At 34.3% G+C, this 15601-nt stretch overlaps 2 protein-coding genes across 7 annotated transcripts in view; one reads left to right on the top strand and one right to left on the bottom strand.

Moving 5' to 3' along the window:
- The first annotated feature begins 3475 nt into the window (after window positions 1-3475).
- Window positions 3476-15601, top strand: part of LOC117121434 (somatostatin receptor type 2-like) — a 14455-nt gene continuing 2329 nt past the window's right edge. For 2 of the 5 annotated variants that reach the window (XR_004447551.1, XR_004447549.1), the window contains exon 1: window positions 3476-3591. Coding sequence is in view for 2 of the 5 variants with exons in the window: in XM_033266642.1 (XP_033122533.1) it covers window positions 3572-3591 (20 nt within the window). In the remaining 3 variants the exon portion in view is untranslated. Of the gene's footprint in view, window positions 3592-14852; window positions 14981-15601 lie in introns of those variants that run through there. The other 3 variants (XM_033266642.1, XM_033266641.1, XR_004447550.1) reach the window with 2 other exon arrangements.
- On the bottom strand, window positions 8469-14958 carry LOC117121433. 2 transcript variants are annotated; one of them, XM_033266639.1, is made up of 6 exons: window positions 14824-14958; window positions 13995-14054; window positions 12647-13183; window positions 12223-12282; window positions 11507-11554; window positions 8469-10930 (listed from the first exon to the last, which is right to left on the bottom strand). In XM_033266639.1, the coding sequence occupies exons 2-6, from the start codon at window positions 14029-14031 to the stop codon at window positions 9213-9215; spliced, it is 2400 nt and encodes a 799-aa protein (XP_033122530.1). In that variant the 5' UTR covers window positions 14032-14054; window positions 14824-14958; the 3' UTR covers window positions 8469-9212. The 2 variants fall into 2 exon arrangements, with proteins under 2 accessions (XP_033122530.1, XP_033122531.1); XM_033266640.1 differs by having other exon boundaries at window positions 14841-14924.

Below are 15601 nucleotides of genomic sequence, written 5' to 3'. Positions count from 1 at the left end.
TCTTGGAATAATTGCGGCAACTACACCAGCCAAGAAGACGACAAACCAGGCTGTATAAAACCAGTGAAAGACAACCCTCCCAGTTCAACCCTAAAGATACCGATTCTCCAATATAGCTATGGGAAGAGACATCTGGAGAAGAAATTCAAGGAGCTACCAGAGCTACAAGCAGTTGAATAGAAATGTGATCTTTTATGGGAGTTCAGTTTTATAATTTTAATCGACCAATGCCCATGTGGCAAGGAATCATGGCAACAGTGCACAACCAGGAAAAGTTTCCGGGGGTTTCTAAAATTCACTTCCTGCCTATGATTGACTTGTATTCTGGTGACAGATCGTGTTTACTTTCAGCAATACATTATGTATCAACCATTGCGAGGAAATATGGCCAGGATACAGTGGTAACATTTGACCAGCCACTCTACTGGAAAGCGGTAGAAATAACTTTGAACTCTCTAGAACCGAAATATAGTTGTCATGATGGGTGGATTTCACTACCTCATGGACCTCCTTGGAGCAATAAGAAAGCTGATGGAAGGCAGTGGCTTGAAAGAGATACTCGCCACCATATATGGTGAGAATGTGGTACAGCATATGCTTACTGGCAAAGCAGTTAACAAAGCATTCAGAGGTCATCTGCTGATGGAAAAGTGCTTGAATCTTTTGTTAATAAATATGCTAGAAGAGGGCAACCATGTCACAGAACTTGAAAACATCTACTCTAAGATTGAAAGAAATTAAGCAACCATCAAAGACATCCCAGAGAGATGTAACGTCAAAGGATCGTTGAATGATTTGAAAGCATCATTAGGATCTGAATCAAGAACATCACACCTTTTTCTCAATTACATGAATAGGATAAAAATTGCCAGGAATTTGGTGGCTGCAGATCGTTCTGGCAATTGGAACTTGTTGCTAAAATCCATGAAAGACAGTCTACCTATTCTAGCCTCAAGCGGTAATTTCCATTATCTAAGGTCATCCCACTTCTTCCTTGAAGAGATGCTGAAACTTCCAGATGAGCACCCAGAGCTTTACCAAAGATTTCAAAATGGCTTCCATGTAATAAGACGCACTAATAATTTTTGGGCAGGACTTAGTCCCGATTCTTACCATAGAGCAAACATAATGAGATCTCTCAAAACATCAGGTGGGCTGACAAGAGGCAGTTGGATGACAGAAGCACAGCGGAATTTGTGGACACAATCAATGCCACATCGAGCAGCAATTAACCTTGCTATGCAGAAGAGCACAGGTGTGGATCTGGTAACAAGCGTGCAACATGAAACATTGGGAAGAGCACGATTGCAAAGAGATTGCGATGATGTTTCTCGACTGCTTGATGTTTTAAGAGAATACTCCCCATTTTCTGCAGATCCATTGCTCAGAAATGTTGTTAATGGTGAGGTTGCAAGTCAAGAAGTCAATGTGGACTCATACCAGTCTGTTGGAAAAGATATTATTAAAGCTATGCATAAGAGAACCGCATTTTCGCATAAGTTTAAGAGAAGCCAGAAAGCAGTGACAATGGGAACTACAAACGAAATAAAAGTATACAAGGACATAAGTATTGACCCCACTGTGCTCGTTCAGCAGTTCCTTATCATACAGTAGACTGTTGATATTGATACATCTTATGTGTTCAAGTACGAACTGACTCCATATCCACCAGCCCTCTTTTTAAGAAACCATGTAATGCTGACAGCTGATAAGCCAAAGTTGAAGGAAGCACTGATAGCAGAAGCAATGTCAACGTTAAAGGCATATTCCTCAAAGACATCGAATAAAGAGCAGTTAGAAGACCTATATATGAAAATGAGCGAGGGGATTTGATAAAAGAATCAGACATGAATGAAGCAAAATTCATATTTGAAAATAACATACCAAAGACTGACAGATTTGTAATTGATGGTGGCTACCTTTTACACAAGTTGTTATGGCCCAAAGGAGTACCTTTTCAGAAGATAGTACAGTTACACAGAATACACTATCCACAAATATGGCAGAGCTGATGTTGTCTTTGATGGGTATGAGCAATCCGTTTCAACCAAATGTAACACCCATGAGAAAAGAAGAAAAGGTGATAACCAAGTAAATTTTAGCCTTAATACTGAATGCAATATGAAAGGGAAGTCTTCTTAAGTAATACTGCAAATAAGAAACGACTCATATCATACCTATCAGATGAATTCCGAATCCAGATGTGTAACGTTACACAATGCATAGGAGATGCTGATGTAAATATAGTTGATAAAACCCTGGCCATTGCTGAGACTGCTTCTTTAACTTTAGTAGGAGAAGACACTGACTTGCTTGTACTCCTGCTCTTTCATCTGAAAGATTGGCACAAGCCTGTTTTCTTGAGTAGTGATAAAAAGGGGGTAAGCGAGGCAATATGCATCACAACTCTAAAAGAAGCATTGGCTGATGAAATCTGTCAAGCATTGCCCTTTCTCCATGCATTTACTGGATGTGATACGGTTTCAAGAATATCAAATGTTGGCAAGAAAGCAATCATACAGAAGTTTAAGAAGTCTGATGTACTCAAATAATGTGCTAAAGTATTTATGAAATCAGACCAAAATCAAGCCATAATAGAATATGGGCGAATGGTAAAGAAGGAACTTTTTGGTGGAAAACAAGGTACTCTTTCTGAACTTAGAGATCAACTATTCAAACGAATAGTTTCTACTTCCACAAAGGTTATAAAACCAATCACAGTTGCCACCAACGAAGTCAGCGACGCATTTCCACAGCCTCAGAGCTTACCATCAGATCAACATGTGGGCATACGGTGAATACCTTAACCCATGTGAATGGGGATGGGAAAATGACGAAAAAAAACGGTCTGCACCCCATAATGACAAGAAGAGCACCGGAGGAGCTACTCAACATTATAAGATGTAATTGCAAGACAGATTTTAGCAACCGCAGATGTTCGTGCAAGAAAGCTAATCTGCCATGCACAGCTGCTTGTGGCCCTTGCCAGGTTGATGGCTGCGACAATGTTGATGAAGTAGTTTATTCTGATGATATTGATGGTGATGTTGATTTGTTCATTTAGTCTGGATCCATACTGTTATGAAAGGAAAAATTGCATTTGGACACAATTAGACCTACGTGATATAGACTGTGAATACTGAGCGAAATGATAAACGAAACGGCTAAGTGAACTGACAAAAAATTCAAGTGGAAACATGTATCACATTTTACCTATTGTTAAATTACCATTTTCAGATTCGTATCCCATAAAGCAATGTAAGATGCATTTGACTTTTTCGTTTATGAGTGGATTGTGGAGACACTATTTTTGTGCTTTTAGACCAAGTGGTTGAGGAGTTATGATCATATAGCATATAGTTATAGCGCCTTTCTTTTCAGTTACAAAGCGCTGAAGTTCTTTTTCCTGCTGAAATAAATTTGAAATTCTAAAATAAACATCAATATTTTACGTTTGTCGGATTAATATTTACTGACAAATTATGTTATTAGTCCAACATGTCTGCCCCCATTGCTTGTCGATGATTTTTCTATCGGAATTTCAAGTACTGTATATAGGCCTGTTAAATGGATGGTCTTTTCAGAATGCAGGTATGCTAGATTTTGTGTCATATGTAGGATTTTTAATCAATCTTCGTACCCATGCCAACTCGTACCCACGTTAGCAAACATATACTCAAATATAGGAAAACTCGCACCCACCATTGGTTACTGTGCCCACGTCTATTCGGGATATGACCGGTTGAGCCGCCGACAAGTTGAGCCGCCGGTAATTTCTATGGAACGCCAAGCGCGTCTTTCAGTGAATGTAGTGCGGCTCTCAGTGAATTTAGTCGACTTGCCGATGTCATCAGTGAATGACCCCCCGGATACCAGCTACATTTTCATCCCACAGTCTTGTCAGTCGTTGATTTGCTCGTATTGCCGTTCGTGATGTATAATTGTGTAATTGAAAATTAGAATTTTGATTATTTTATGTACTACATTTTTATAAAAATATATGAAGTTGTATAATTGCAAAATCGTATTAAAAATGTAATTTTATGTACTACATTTTTATAAAAATAAATGAAGTTGTATAATTGAAAAATCGTATTAAAAATGTGTCTATTTTTCGTTATTATGGGGGTGGAAAAGTGAGGGGGAAAATTAAAAGGTAGGGGAAAAGTTAAAATTCAGGGGGAAAATATGCTGGGGTGGGTGTGGTTAGGCGTTGCTCAAAATGTCTAGGGGTAAAAGGTGGTCAAGGGAGTTTGAAGTCCCAGAAAAAATAACAATAGGGGTTTCAGAGGATTATTTAATCGATTTTAGTAGCTAGACAGTTTATTATTAATATGTAGAAGGTGGTTTTCCTTCTTTCTGGGAGGTTAAAAACCAGGGGATGGAGAAGAAATTTATCTGGGGGTGGGGAATTTCCCCCATCCTCCTGTGTCACCGCCACTGCAGATCTGAAAATTTCTCACCAATTTATTTATTTATCCATCCATCCCATCCATTCTTTCATTCATTCTCCATCCTCCATCCATCTTTCATCCATCCATTTCAATTCTCATCAATCCATCAATCATTCATTCATTCATTCTTCCGTTCATTGATTCATTGGTTCAGTCGGTTGGTCGTCCATCCGTCCATTAATTAATTCATTTATTCATTTTTTCTTTCATTAATTCATTCATTCAGGAAAACAATTACAAAAGAAAAATGAAGCATGACATAAGAATCAACTAGAAATGAAAAAGGAGTTAATGAAAGATTCAACAGCAACATTAAACAAATAGCAATGATGTAAACCTTCTCCTAAACATAGGCATAAAGTTTACTTACAAAAAACAAAAAAAAAGTTTTAGATTAAAATGTTTACTATTGCAAACATTAAGTAAAGACTGCCACTTAAAAATGTAAAAAGACAGTAAATCCACTCTAAATTCAAGCGTTTTCGTTGGTATTTCTGTTTCTTTGGTATTCTTTTACAATCCTTATGTAAAAAAAAGGAATTAGGCCTATAAGGCCTATCTTGAAAACAATATGGGCATTGGTGTAACAATGGGGCCGGGGGCTCTGTGTATTTCTGAAACTGGGGCCCCTTTTTGGGTCCCGGTCACCAATTCCATCGTGGGATTTTTAGGTGTGCATCGTTATTCTATTTTTTTTTTTAACGATGAATAAATGATATAATATGCATCCAGAAAATTGAGGCCAGGGAGGGGCTTTCACAGTTGGAGAGTCTATACCACCTCAGACCCACCATGGTTGGGGCTGAGGTAAGAAAATTTATGAATATAGCACCCTTTAGATAAACGGAAATGACACTTCACAGACAAAATTATGAATTTTCTTTTTATCTCCAGTTAAACAATATTTTGACAAATTTAGTGGGGCCCGAATCGGCAGCTCCCCCCTCCCCCACACTCTTTATTCCGCCACTGGATATAATATGATATGTCCTACAGTCGATTTCAGACACACATTATGCTGTTGCCCTTGTGTGACTGAGATAAGAAAATGTATTACTATGGCACGCCTAGATGGCCGGAAATGCCACTTACAGACTTAAAATTCTTTTTATCTCCATTTTTATTTATTCTATTTTTTTTTTTTTTGAGAAATTTGGTGGGGTCCCGGGCCGAGAGGGGGGGGGGCGTCGAGGCCCCTTCTCTTTAATCATTATAATGTGATATATACCCTACAGTCGATTTCAGAGACACATTATGGTTTTATTATCAACAAAGTCCTTTTTGCTCAGGGTGCTAGATCGAGAGCGCATAGGCGTTACGCCACTGGATATGGGCCTCTTTTCAAAATAACCTTTGAAATCTCAAGTAGGACACTGCGTTGAGGTTATATTTTATTTATAGACCCTGGTTTTTTCTAATAAAATGTCATTAAAGCTGTGATTTTTTTCTAATTTTTGAAAGTTTGTTAAATTTTTTAATGAGCTATTCAAATAGGAACATACAGTCATTATACAAGTTAAAACATGTGCAAATTAACAACACATTGGCTTGTCATTGCACGCACAGTGTTTGAGGGAGGCGTTTACTATAAAATTGATGTATACTAAAAGAATCCACTCACTGTAATTTCACTGTAAATATTAACAACACAATATAATTACCATCAAAATCTGTTTACGTGAAAGAAAGACTTACAGATCCCAACCAGGATTAAACAAATGTAATTCTACTGGAGTAGAACATTAATGGAATTTGTTGTGAAATATGCTTACAGTAATTTAAGGGGGAAGGGGAGGGTGCATTTATTCAAGGAAAAAAGGAGGCGTTTATTTCAAATAAGGCTATAGGGGGAGTTTATTCGAGTCGGTGGGGGAATTTATTCAAAGCAGGGCATTTATTCGAATAGTGCGGTAATCATAGAAAAGCTTACGATACTGTAGGCTACATATTAGATCAAGTCTTGCCAAGCAGCAGTGGCGTAGGAGTCTTGCAATGGGGTGGGCGATGACTAGAGGCGAGTGGGCGCTGGCTCTTAAAATAATGCGATTTGAGTTGATTTTTAACTACTTGAACTTGATTTTCTTTTTTTTCTTTGAGAGTGCCCCAATAACAAATGCTTAAAAACTAAACTAAATAGGCCTCAATAAAATTCTATAATAATAGTTTTAATCTGTCAATATTGCAATTGACAAGAGAATGTTGCATGAATAAATATTATTGATAATGGTTTCAAACCATCAAAAGAATATTACAAAAACTTATATCTCACCACATAGTTGGTAGACGAAAAGGTGGAAACGACATGAAGAGAGAAGATGCCACATACAAAATTCCTCATAATTACAACCAATTTTAATCAATAAATCTGACCTGAATCTATAGATCGCGGCCCGCAACATCGGAAACCAGTCAGTCAGGTGAAGATCCGGTGATCCGAAACGTCACAAATATGCCTGCTTATATTTTAATGGTTTACTGTTTAATGTTAAAGTAAATAAAATAATAATAATAATAATAATAATAATAATAATAATAAAAAGGGAAAAAAGGAAAAAAAAAATTCCATGTTCATACATGCATTTTATTTATAGATCATATTGATAAACCAATCGACATGCATAAGCCTATGATTATTCAATTGTTTTGTGTTGATAAAAATTCAGGAGTGTAGGCTGGTTTTGATCTGTTTGGAGATCCCATATTAATGGGAACTTATGTAAAGGAAAGAATATAAAAACATCTTTTTCCTCCCTTATATTTTAGTAGGTTAGTCAGGTGTCAAAACCATAGAGTACTTGTGAGTAATGATTTAATGAGTAAAGATCGCTCCAGATGGAAGCAGATTGTTGACGCCTTATGTCCTGCTCCGACCAAAGAGGATTAAGTAGAGTAATGGCTTTTGGAGCAAAGAAATAGTGTATTGAATTGAATTGCAAGAGGAACAATCAGTGATATTTAGTGATTGTTTCTCTTTAAACTCAAATACAGCTTAATTACAAACTTTACTCCTATGCAAATATCTGGTAACCACAAGAATATTAAGATGACTAATACATAGTAGACAAACATTACTTATGTTGCGATATTCAATTTAGGAGCATTAACCAATAATAAGATCTATCTATGTTGCTCAAATTATTATCGAATTTCATTTCATTTCATTATTTATTTGGTCATTTACAACAACAACAAAAAAAAAAGCTGAAATTTGGGGAGACCAGGGACAACCAGACTGAACCAAATCACTGTAGCAAAGCCGGTTTACCCAACCCCAAAGTCAGCAACACATTAAAAGATCAAACATTAGAGCGAATCAAAATACAAAGAAACCTTACGAAGAAAAGATGGGCTTTCTAAAACTGCAGCATCGGTTAATCTAGGGAGCTGGTCCCAGACATGAGGCATCCTGATGGCTACCGAGTTGAAAAATGCTTGGGTCCTTGATGCTTGGTGACGGAAACACAAGCGATCATTATGTCTGGTATTGATTTTGATACAATCATAAACTGTGCTGCAGTTTAGAAGGCCCATCAGAACTATAAAGCAAAAAATAATAAGCAATTTGTCCCTTCTGACAGACAAAGACCTAAAAAGAAAGCAAATGTAACCTCTCCTCAAAGATCGTCTGTCCTCGATGTTGTTTAAGAGCAAGACGAGTTGCTCTTCTATGGACTCCCTCAAGCAGATCTGACAAAGATTTAGTCCATGGAAACCAGGCGGGTTGAGCATACTCCAGGCCTGGCAATACAAGGCTTTTGTAGAGAGACAAAAATGCACTGGTCGAAGCATGTCGAGCCACGCTCCAAACAAAACCAAGCATACGCTTAGCTTTGGAAACAATGGCATGGACATGGTCCTCCCAGGTCAATTTTGAGTTGAAAGTAACACCAAGGTATTTAATGGTGGTCACCGGACTATTAAGAGAGCAAGACAAGAAATAGGAACACAATTGTTTATTACGCGAGCGTGTGATATATAAAACATTTTTTCTTCAGAACATTGAAAGGCATTCGGTTTACTTCACTCCACAGAGTAAGTTGGTCAAGATCTGCTTGAAGGTTGAGAGAGTCTTGAGGAGAGGTTATAGGACTATACATAAGGGTGTCATCAGCAAAAATAGCAGTTTTACATTTAAGCGAACATGCAAGAATATTCAAGAATATTAAGAAAGTATACAAACATTATTTATGTTACAATATTCAATTTAGGAGCATTAACCAATAAAGATGTATCTATATTGCTGAAATTATTATCAGTGATTTCAAGAATTTTTAACATACAACCTTTACTAAAACATTCTGTGATCATATCATTTATAATAGCAACTGACAGGCTACAATCATTCATTGAAAGATGAAACAGCTTTGGAGCAATAATGAATAACGATGCCAATAAAGATCCATCAATATTCCTGAAATCATTACCACTGACATCAAGAAACGTTAATTCTAACTTTATATCTCTTTTTAAACACACTCTGATCATGTAATCCAAATTTACATCCGTGATACTATTATATAACAGCAGCCTGTCAAGTTTTGGTGAGTTGCTTAACAGATGAACTAAATGTGAGTTGGTATTTCTTGTACGACACATTGAATACCTTGTAATATCATATTTGAAATTAAGCTTTTGGCACTCATCTTCTAGATAGTTAGTATCAATGTCAGTACAAATATCACAAATAGCTTCAAAAAAACATGCTTGACGTGGCATAGCAATCATGATGTGAGCAAGTATTCTGCCTTTTTCGTCAGATTATGACAGTTTGTTACAAAAAGCTTCAGTGATAGTTTTTAACTTTTTCAGCTCATTCTTTGATATTAGCTGACATGGCCCCCAAAAATCATTATACATTTTTCTCATAAGTTTTATGAAAGGTTCATCTTTACTTAGGTTCAAAGAAGGATTGAAGTTAAGAATAAATCTCCTCAGAGATTTACATACTTTATCAATTTGTGATTTTAATTTTATATCTGCTCTGGTAATGCTGCTACTTAGTTCGTCAACTACAGAGGACATGTGCTTATCTTTCACAATGTTTAAATACGTCATTAGAGCCGGAAATGTTGAAAACCCTTTTGTTATCCAATGACTTAAGAACAATCCAGCATTAGCACCAAGAAATCCAATTGCAAACACTCTTGCCATGTGTAGATATTTATTTTCTCTTATTGCTACCCATTCATTATCATCCAATCGAGTAATTACATTGGCCATGTCACGGTCTCCTTTACAATCATTTCCCAACACTGTTAGATGACATAATTTGTAAAAGTAAAACCCTACTAATGATTCTACTATCAACTTGTGAGGAGCTGTAAAAATATGTTCAAACTTCGCTTTAAAACTGGATGCATCTTCGTAGACAAATCCAAGTTTAGAAGCCAGTGTAACTGTTTCTTCATTTCCTTCCAAATGTTTTTTGTTTATGTACAGTTGATTTTTCTTTAAGCCTCTATACATACACTTCCCTAATGCAAGCATAGCATCGACATACTTCTTTGGGGTATTCTGCAATACAGATATTTTACCCTCTTTGGATTTTTGTTTATCAATAAACTGATTCAATATACATCTAAAAAATTCTTTAAGTAGATCAGATTTGTCAGCTGGAAGCTTTTGACTTTCCTCCCAAATTGTACATACTGAGAGAAGCAACATTGGATTCTTACACATTGAATACACGTCTCTGTGTTTAAATCCAGGACTCCTGCATACTGCATCCACCTGCAATTCTCTAATTAGGGTGTCTCCTAATTCAGATTGGCCTTCTTCTTCAAAATGATCAAAATATTTATTGATATATATTTTGATATTACCAGCATTGAATCCCTTCACTTTGACATGTACACTGCTCTCATTAATGAACTCGTCTATATTTTCTGATCGAGATGTAAGTATTACTGTGCTGCTTTCTAATTCTTCTCTTTTGAAAAGTTTTGATGGACATTCATTTCCATCTCTCAATTCATCTAATCCATCTAACAAAAATACAACCTCATCATCATGATTCAATATAAATCGTTTAATTAATTTTGGATCCTCAAGCAAATTTGTTTTCAAATTAAAATGTTTGAAATTAATCTGTTTCACAATTACATCTAAGACATCCTCACGTGCCTCCATATCTCTGATACCAACTGGAAATACTATTTTGTCTTTGAAAATTTCATCTGATGTATTGGTGGCCCAGTTGTATGCTAAGTACCTGAGTAGGGTAGTTTTACCAATGCCACCTTCACCGTCGATAAGAGCCCTACATGCAGGTGTGCATTTGAAAATTTCTAAAATCTCCTTCAAAGTTGTTGGTTTGGCATCCTGTTTCTTTTTATTTTGTTTAAGTAGGTCCAAATCAGTGAACATGTGAGCAACGTCAACTTGGTACCTGGTATTCCACGTTGCCGGAGTGAATCGGTTAGCATTTCTGCACACTTTTTGTTGTTGACCGTGCAGATATTGTCTGATAATCTCATCTGAATTATAAGATAAAATGAAAATTAAGTCAGCTGTCAACAACTGAAATATAAGCATTTGCACTCTTTAATCCACAACACGTTCGAACAACTTTCTGAGTAAATAACAATATTAACATAATTTTTAAGTATTTCAAATGACTTACTAAAATAAACATTAAAATTTCCCACTCACATTAAGCTAAAATTTAGAACTAGTTACTGGATTCACTTTAAGAATGCTATTGAGTGTGATTGTCTAAACAATTCTGCTTTCTGCATTTACAGTATCTTACACAGAATGACCACTAGTAGTAGAAGAGTACTGACTTTACTGCAATAATTCTTTTTTTGACCTTTATAGATATTTTATTCTGGTTGGCCCTTATACCCCTTTATATTTTCTATGAACTTGATTCCAAAATAAAGTTAATTGATTAAATAATAATTGATAGGTTAAATGATATGATTAATTTATAAGACTGATTGATTGATTGATTGATTGGCTGGTTGAATGCTTGATTGATCATAATGTCAATCAATCCACTGCGATTTTTATTACTACATTGGATTAATTCGTAATTACATTATACACACCTTGTGATGGTCTTCTTAATGCCGGTAGATGACTTTCATCGTCTGAAACTAAGTGAATATTAGTAGAGACACTTGATAATGTTTGTTAGTAGTAATTATTTCCAATGATGAACTTTCTTCTTGAACAATAAATCAGTTTAATAATAATAATTTGAAGGTGAAAAGTAATATTTTTTTATACAATAGCAATTATGGTTATGTTTTTCCAAATCCCGATTTTTATATACAATTGTTTGCTGCAATTAAGGCAAACTGTCAGATACTATTTATTACATGTAATTATATATTTTTTTATTATTCAATGATACAGTCTCTGATAATTAGAAAAAGAAAAACTTATTGTCTCTATCAAGATTTGAACCAAATACTTTCTATTTACCGTTTAGTTACTCTACCAGCTGCATTGAGGCCATGCTACATGTATACATCTATGGATTTTTTATTCAAAATTTTTATATTTTATAAATTACTATCTTGATATATTATGATAATTCTTTAATTGTAATTTGTTTTTGTCAGATTAGAGTTATTTAAAAATGTACTCAGTGCTATTGTAAAATTGGAAAGATATAATTAAATCAGAATCTGATTCTGAACTTGGAAAATAAATCACAATATGCATTATTTGATTAAATTTATTAATGATACCAAATAAAGGATAGTTACTAGCCTATAAATTATTAATTTTATTTAAATTATATCTACATTATACACACCTTGGTTGCTAGGTAAAACTAACTTTGCTTTTTTGAATACTGGTGATTGACTTTCATCATCTGAAACAAAGTTATAATTATATTTGGGGGATTTTAGCATACTTGTGAATAGAAATGAGATTTAATTCATAAGTTAGGTTTATTATGTGTTATACTTAACTTATAATTAACCAGTAAACTATTAATGTACAAGTTAATTATAAGTTTAGTATAACACATATATCTATCATAATATAGAAAGTATGTATTAACAATATTCAAATGAGGGTTAGGATGACAACGACGATGACAGCGACGACGACGGTGATGGTGATGATTATGATGATGATTTTGATTATGATAATAGTAACTGATGCTTATAATTTGATTTGGCAAATAAATAAATATGAATAATAAATAATTATATAAAATCTGTATCATTTACCTTTACATAATCTACACACATCTGCTGTAAGATTAAGCTTCTCTAATTTTCCACGAAATGTTGTCATCTCTCCTTTACAAATTAAACCTCTGTTTTCCAAATCCAAAATTAAACACCAGCTGTCAGGATATTTTTTCAATGGCTTATTAAACAAACCATCTATCTTGGCTACACATTCATTTGTCAGTTGTTTTCCCAGTTTCATCAGCCTTTGTCGGTGAGGTGTGAACTTAGATATTTTATTATCCCTAATGTTCTTAGGTACTGGAACTAATGGTAGTTGCTCTTCAAATTGTTTAACTAATGCAAACTGTTTGCTTATCGTTATGGTGTCATACAGAAGAGTGAGACTTTTTGAACTTAGTTCATCGGAATCACTTAATAAATTTAGCAACTCTATCGTCATAGACGCGTTATGTAACTCAGCAGGAGATAACAAATCTCTGTACAAGACTTTTAGATTATCGATATATCCTCTACTGTCATACCATTCTGAAACAACTGATTTAAGCTCCTGAAATATTTCTTCAGAATCGCCTGTAAATTGTTTTGAATAAAATTCAATTAACTTATTTTGCTTTGTATCATGTAAATTGAAAACAAACATATCTTCTGCTCTTTATATTGCAAAACTGTATGATTGCACATATGAAAGAATACAGCTGATAATAATAATTTACCAGTACTTTTATAGTAATACCTAATCAAACATTAAAAGGTACAGTAACTAAAAGAAACGCCCTTGCTGACATGCTTGATTTGTAATTTGAACGTATGTTCAGTAGTTATAAAACAAAAGAAAGGGGAAAATAAGAAATGCATTAAGAAATTAGTATAGTTGCATATCATACACCAGTGGAAATTATTATAGTATAGTATAATAATTTCCTCTTGTGTATAGGTAAGTACTATTTCAATTGCTTTATAAGTCAACCGCCATCTTTTAAAGTTAGTTTTATAGTCAAGCTATTGTAGTACAGGTAGTCATCGGTTGATAGTGATATGATCAGTATATGTATTTTAGAGTAGTTAACAGACTTCTCGAGTGACGACCTGCATTGCGCCCTCTCAATCATATACCTGTTGTACGTCATGCAGTCGATTAGGCCGAAAATTTAATTCATGTCAAAATTAGCTTAAAAAAGTTTGAAATTATTCAGTTAATGATTATTATTCCTAACCTTCAATTGGGCTGATTACAGTAGGCGTAGTAATTAAATTTACTGGACAATGAAGACGCTACTTTGTAAGAAAAACGAACATATGGATAAATCGATGTAATTATAAACCTTAATATTAACAATGATAACCATGTATAATTTTAACAAAATAATTTATGTTAACTTACATTTTAACATATCTTCTTCCATGTTCTTGTTCATCATTGACTAAAAGTAGACTTTATTGACTGTGAAAAGTGACGAGTGTATGACCAGTGTATAATATAACTTAATGTATAATATAACTTCATGATTGTTTGCAGTGTACGAGGAGTGAATAGGCCCATATAATTTAAAAACAGGAACAAAATTTGTAAAACAGTCAAAATAGAAATTTACTTTTACAGTCGAAATTACTTGAATTCTTTAAATGACAACTATTTTATATTTGTTAGAAATATGCACAAAAAGTTCATGTTTGCATACTGTATTTAGGTGTTTGTTTGATAATCAAAATATTTTTTTGCCTAGAGAAGTACAGGTATAAGTAAACTTGGTCATACCCTTAAGAATATTCCGATTTTCAGAAATAAAAAATGAACCAAACAGTGATTTTTTTTAGTTATTGAAAACTAAGCTTATTAACTGAAAAATAAACATATGCTTATTAGCATTTTGAAAAAAATGTAATAATTGCATTCTATCAATTCATTTTATAGAGTAATTACTATTAAGATAGATAAGTTTGAGTGTTTCACATATTTAAATATTTTGAAATATAAAACTCATCCCCACTAAGCTACTGGGGGAACCGAGCTAGCTATAGAAAATAGTCGGCTAAACTAAACAATCGATTGTGTGAGCGATAATCCATAGAGCAAACTCTATGGATTATCTATCTACTTTTCTTTTCGTCGGGGACATCGACTCCCAGTTGGGGAAATCCTAGCGCCACCCCTGAGTACAGGAGTGAGATGTTATAACATAGAGACACAGTCAAAACGAACAAGTACTTACGATTAAATCAAATTTACCTAATCTTAGTTTAGGACTAAATCGCACATTCACGAACCATCACGAAAAGTCTTTGGAATATATGCAATACGTCTTTTGAACAGGTGAAACCCAGCAGTCAGTGAAGATCTGAATCACTACTATTATACGACAATAGTATGTAAGTATAAGAGGTTGGTGTAGATTAGCCTACTCATATTATTATATTACATGTCATCTGATCGAAAGATCAAAGTTCTCATGCTAATTTTATCAAGTGTAACCAATGTAAATTCAGTGTTTATTGGTAGTGGCAGAGATAGCAGTTAAACAGATATTGTTTCCAGCTAGGGGTCTAGACATGAGAAATTTACCTACATAATAAAGGCCTATGTACTGTAATATAATTATTGTAAAAGCCGGGAGCATGTGCCTACTGTACTGGTATATGCCGGGTTTGTAGGGCCTTTTTGCAATCATTATTTTTATTATTCCCATGAAGGGTTCCATTAATCCCCTCTCAGAGTGACTGTTTTTTTTCCCAAAGGATTATGATAGTTATAAAATTATGATATACTGTATGTACAAAAATAATTAAAATTGCTTATTTTAATGTTGGTTTATAATATTTTGGTACAATTAACTATTAATTGTAATCATTGATTTTGCTAGTGCCTTCAATACTATGCAAGCGCATGTTTTAGCACGTGACTAATCGACCTTAATGTAAATCCCATACTTATTAAAGGACTTGCAGTTTTCTTAGAAATAGAAGTCAGTTGCTTATATATATATATATATA

This window comes from Anneissia japonica, unplaced genomic scaffold (genome assembly GCF_011630105.1).
Source record: "Anneissia japonica isolate Jap-2015-1 unplaced genomic scaffold, ASM1163010v1 scaffold41793_len627382_cov181, whole genome shotgun sequence".
Taxonomy (NCBI): domain Eukaryota; kingdom Metazoa; phylum Echinodermata; class Crinoidea; order Comatulida; family Comatulidae; genus Anneissia; species Anneissia japonica.
This window is presented reverse-complemented; position numbering and strand designations above follow the sequence as displayed.

What these genes read in the sequence shown, in the direction of transcription:
- LOC117121433 (XM_033266639.1), bottom strand. Translation starts at nt 14,031, where the DNA reads ATGATGAACAAGAACATGGAAGAAGATATGTTAAAAT. An exon ending in TGTGTGTAGATTATGTAAAG is followed by an intron (nt 12,283 to 12,646) that starts GTAAATGATACA and finishes ACTTTGTTTCAG; the next exon opens with ATGATGAAAGTCAATCACCA. An exon ending in ATTAAGAAGACCATCACAAG is followed by an intron (nt 10,931 to 11,506) that starts GTGTGTATAATG and finishes CTTATAATTCAG; the next exon opens with ATGAGATTATCAGACAATAT.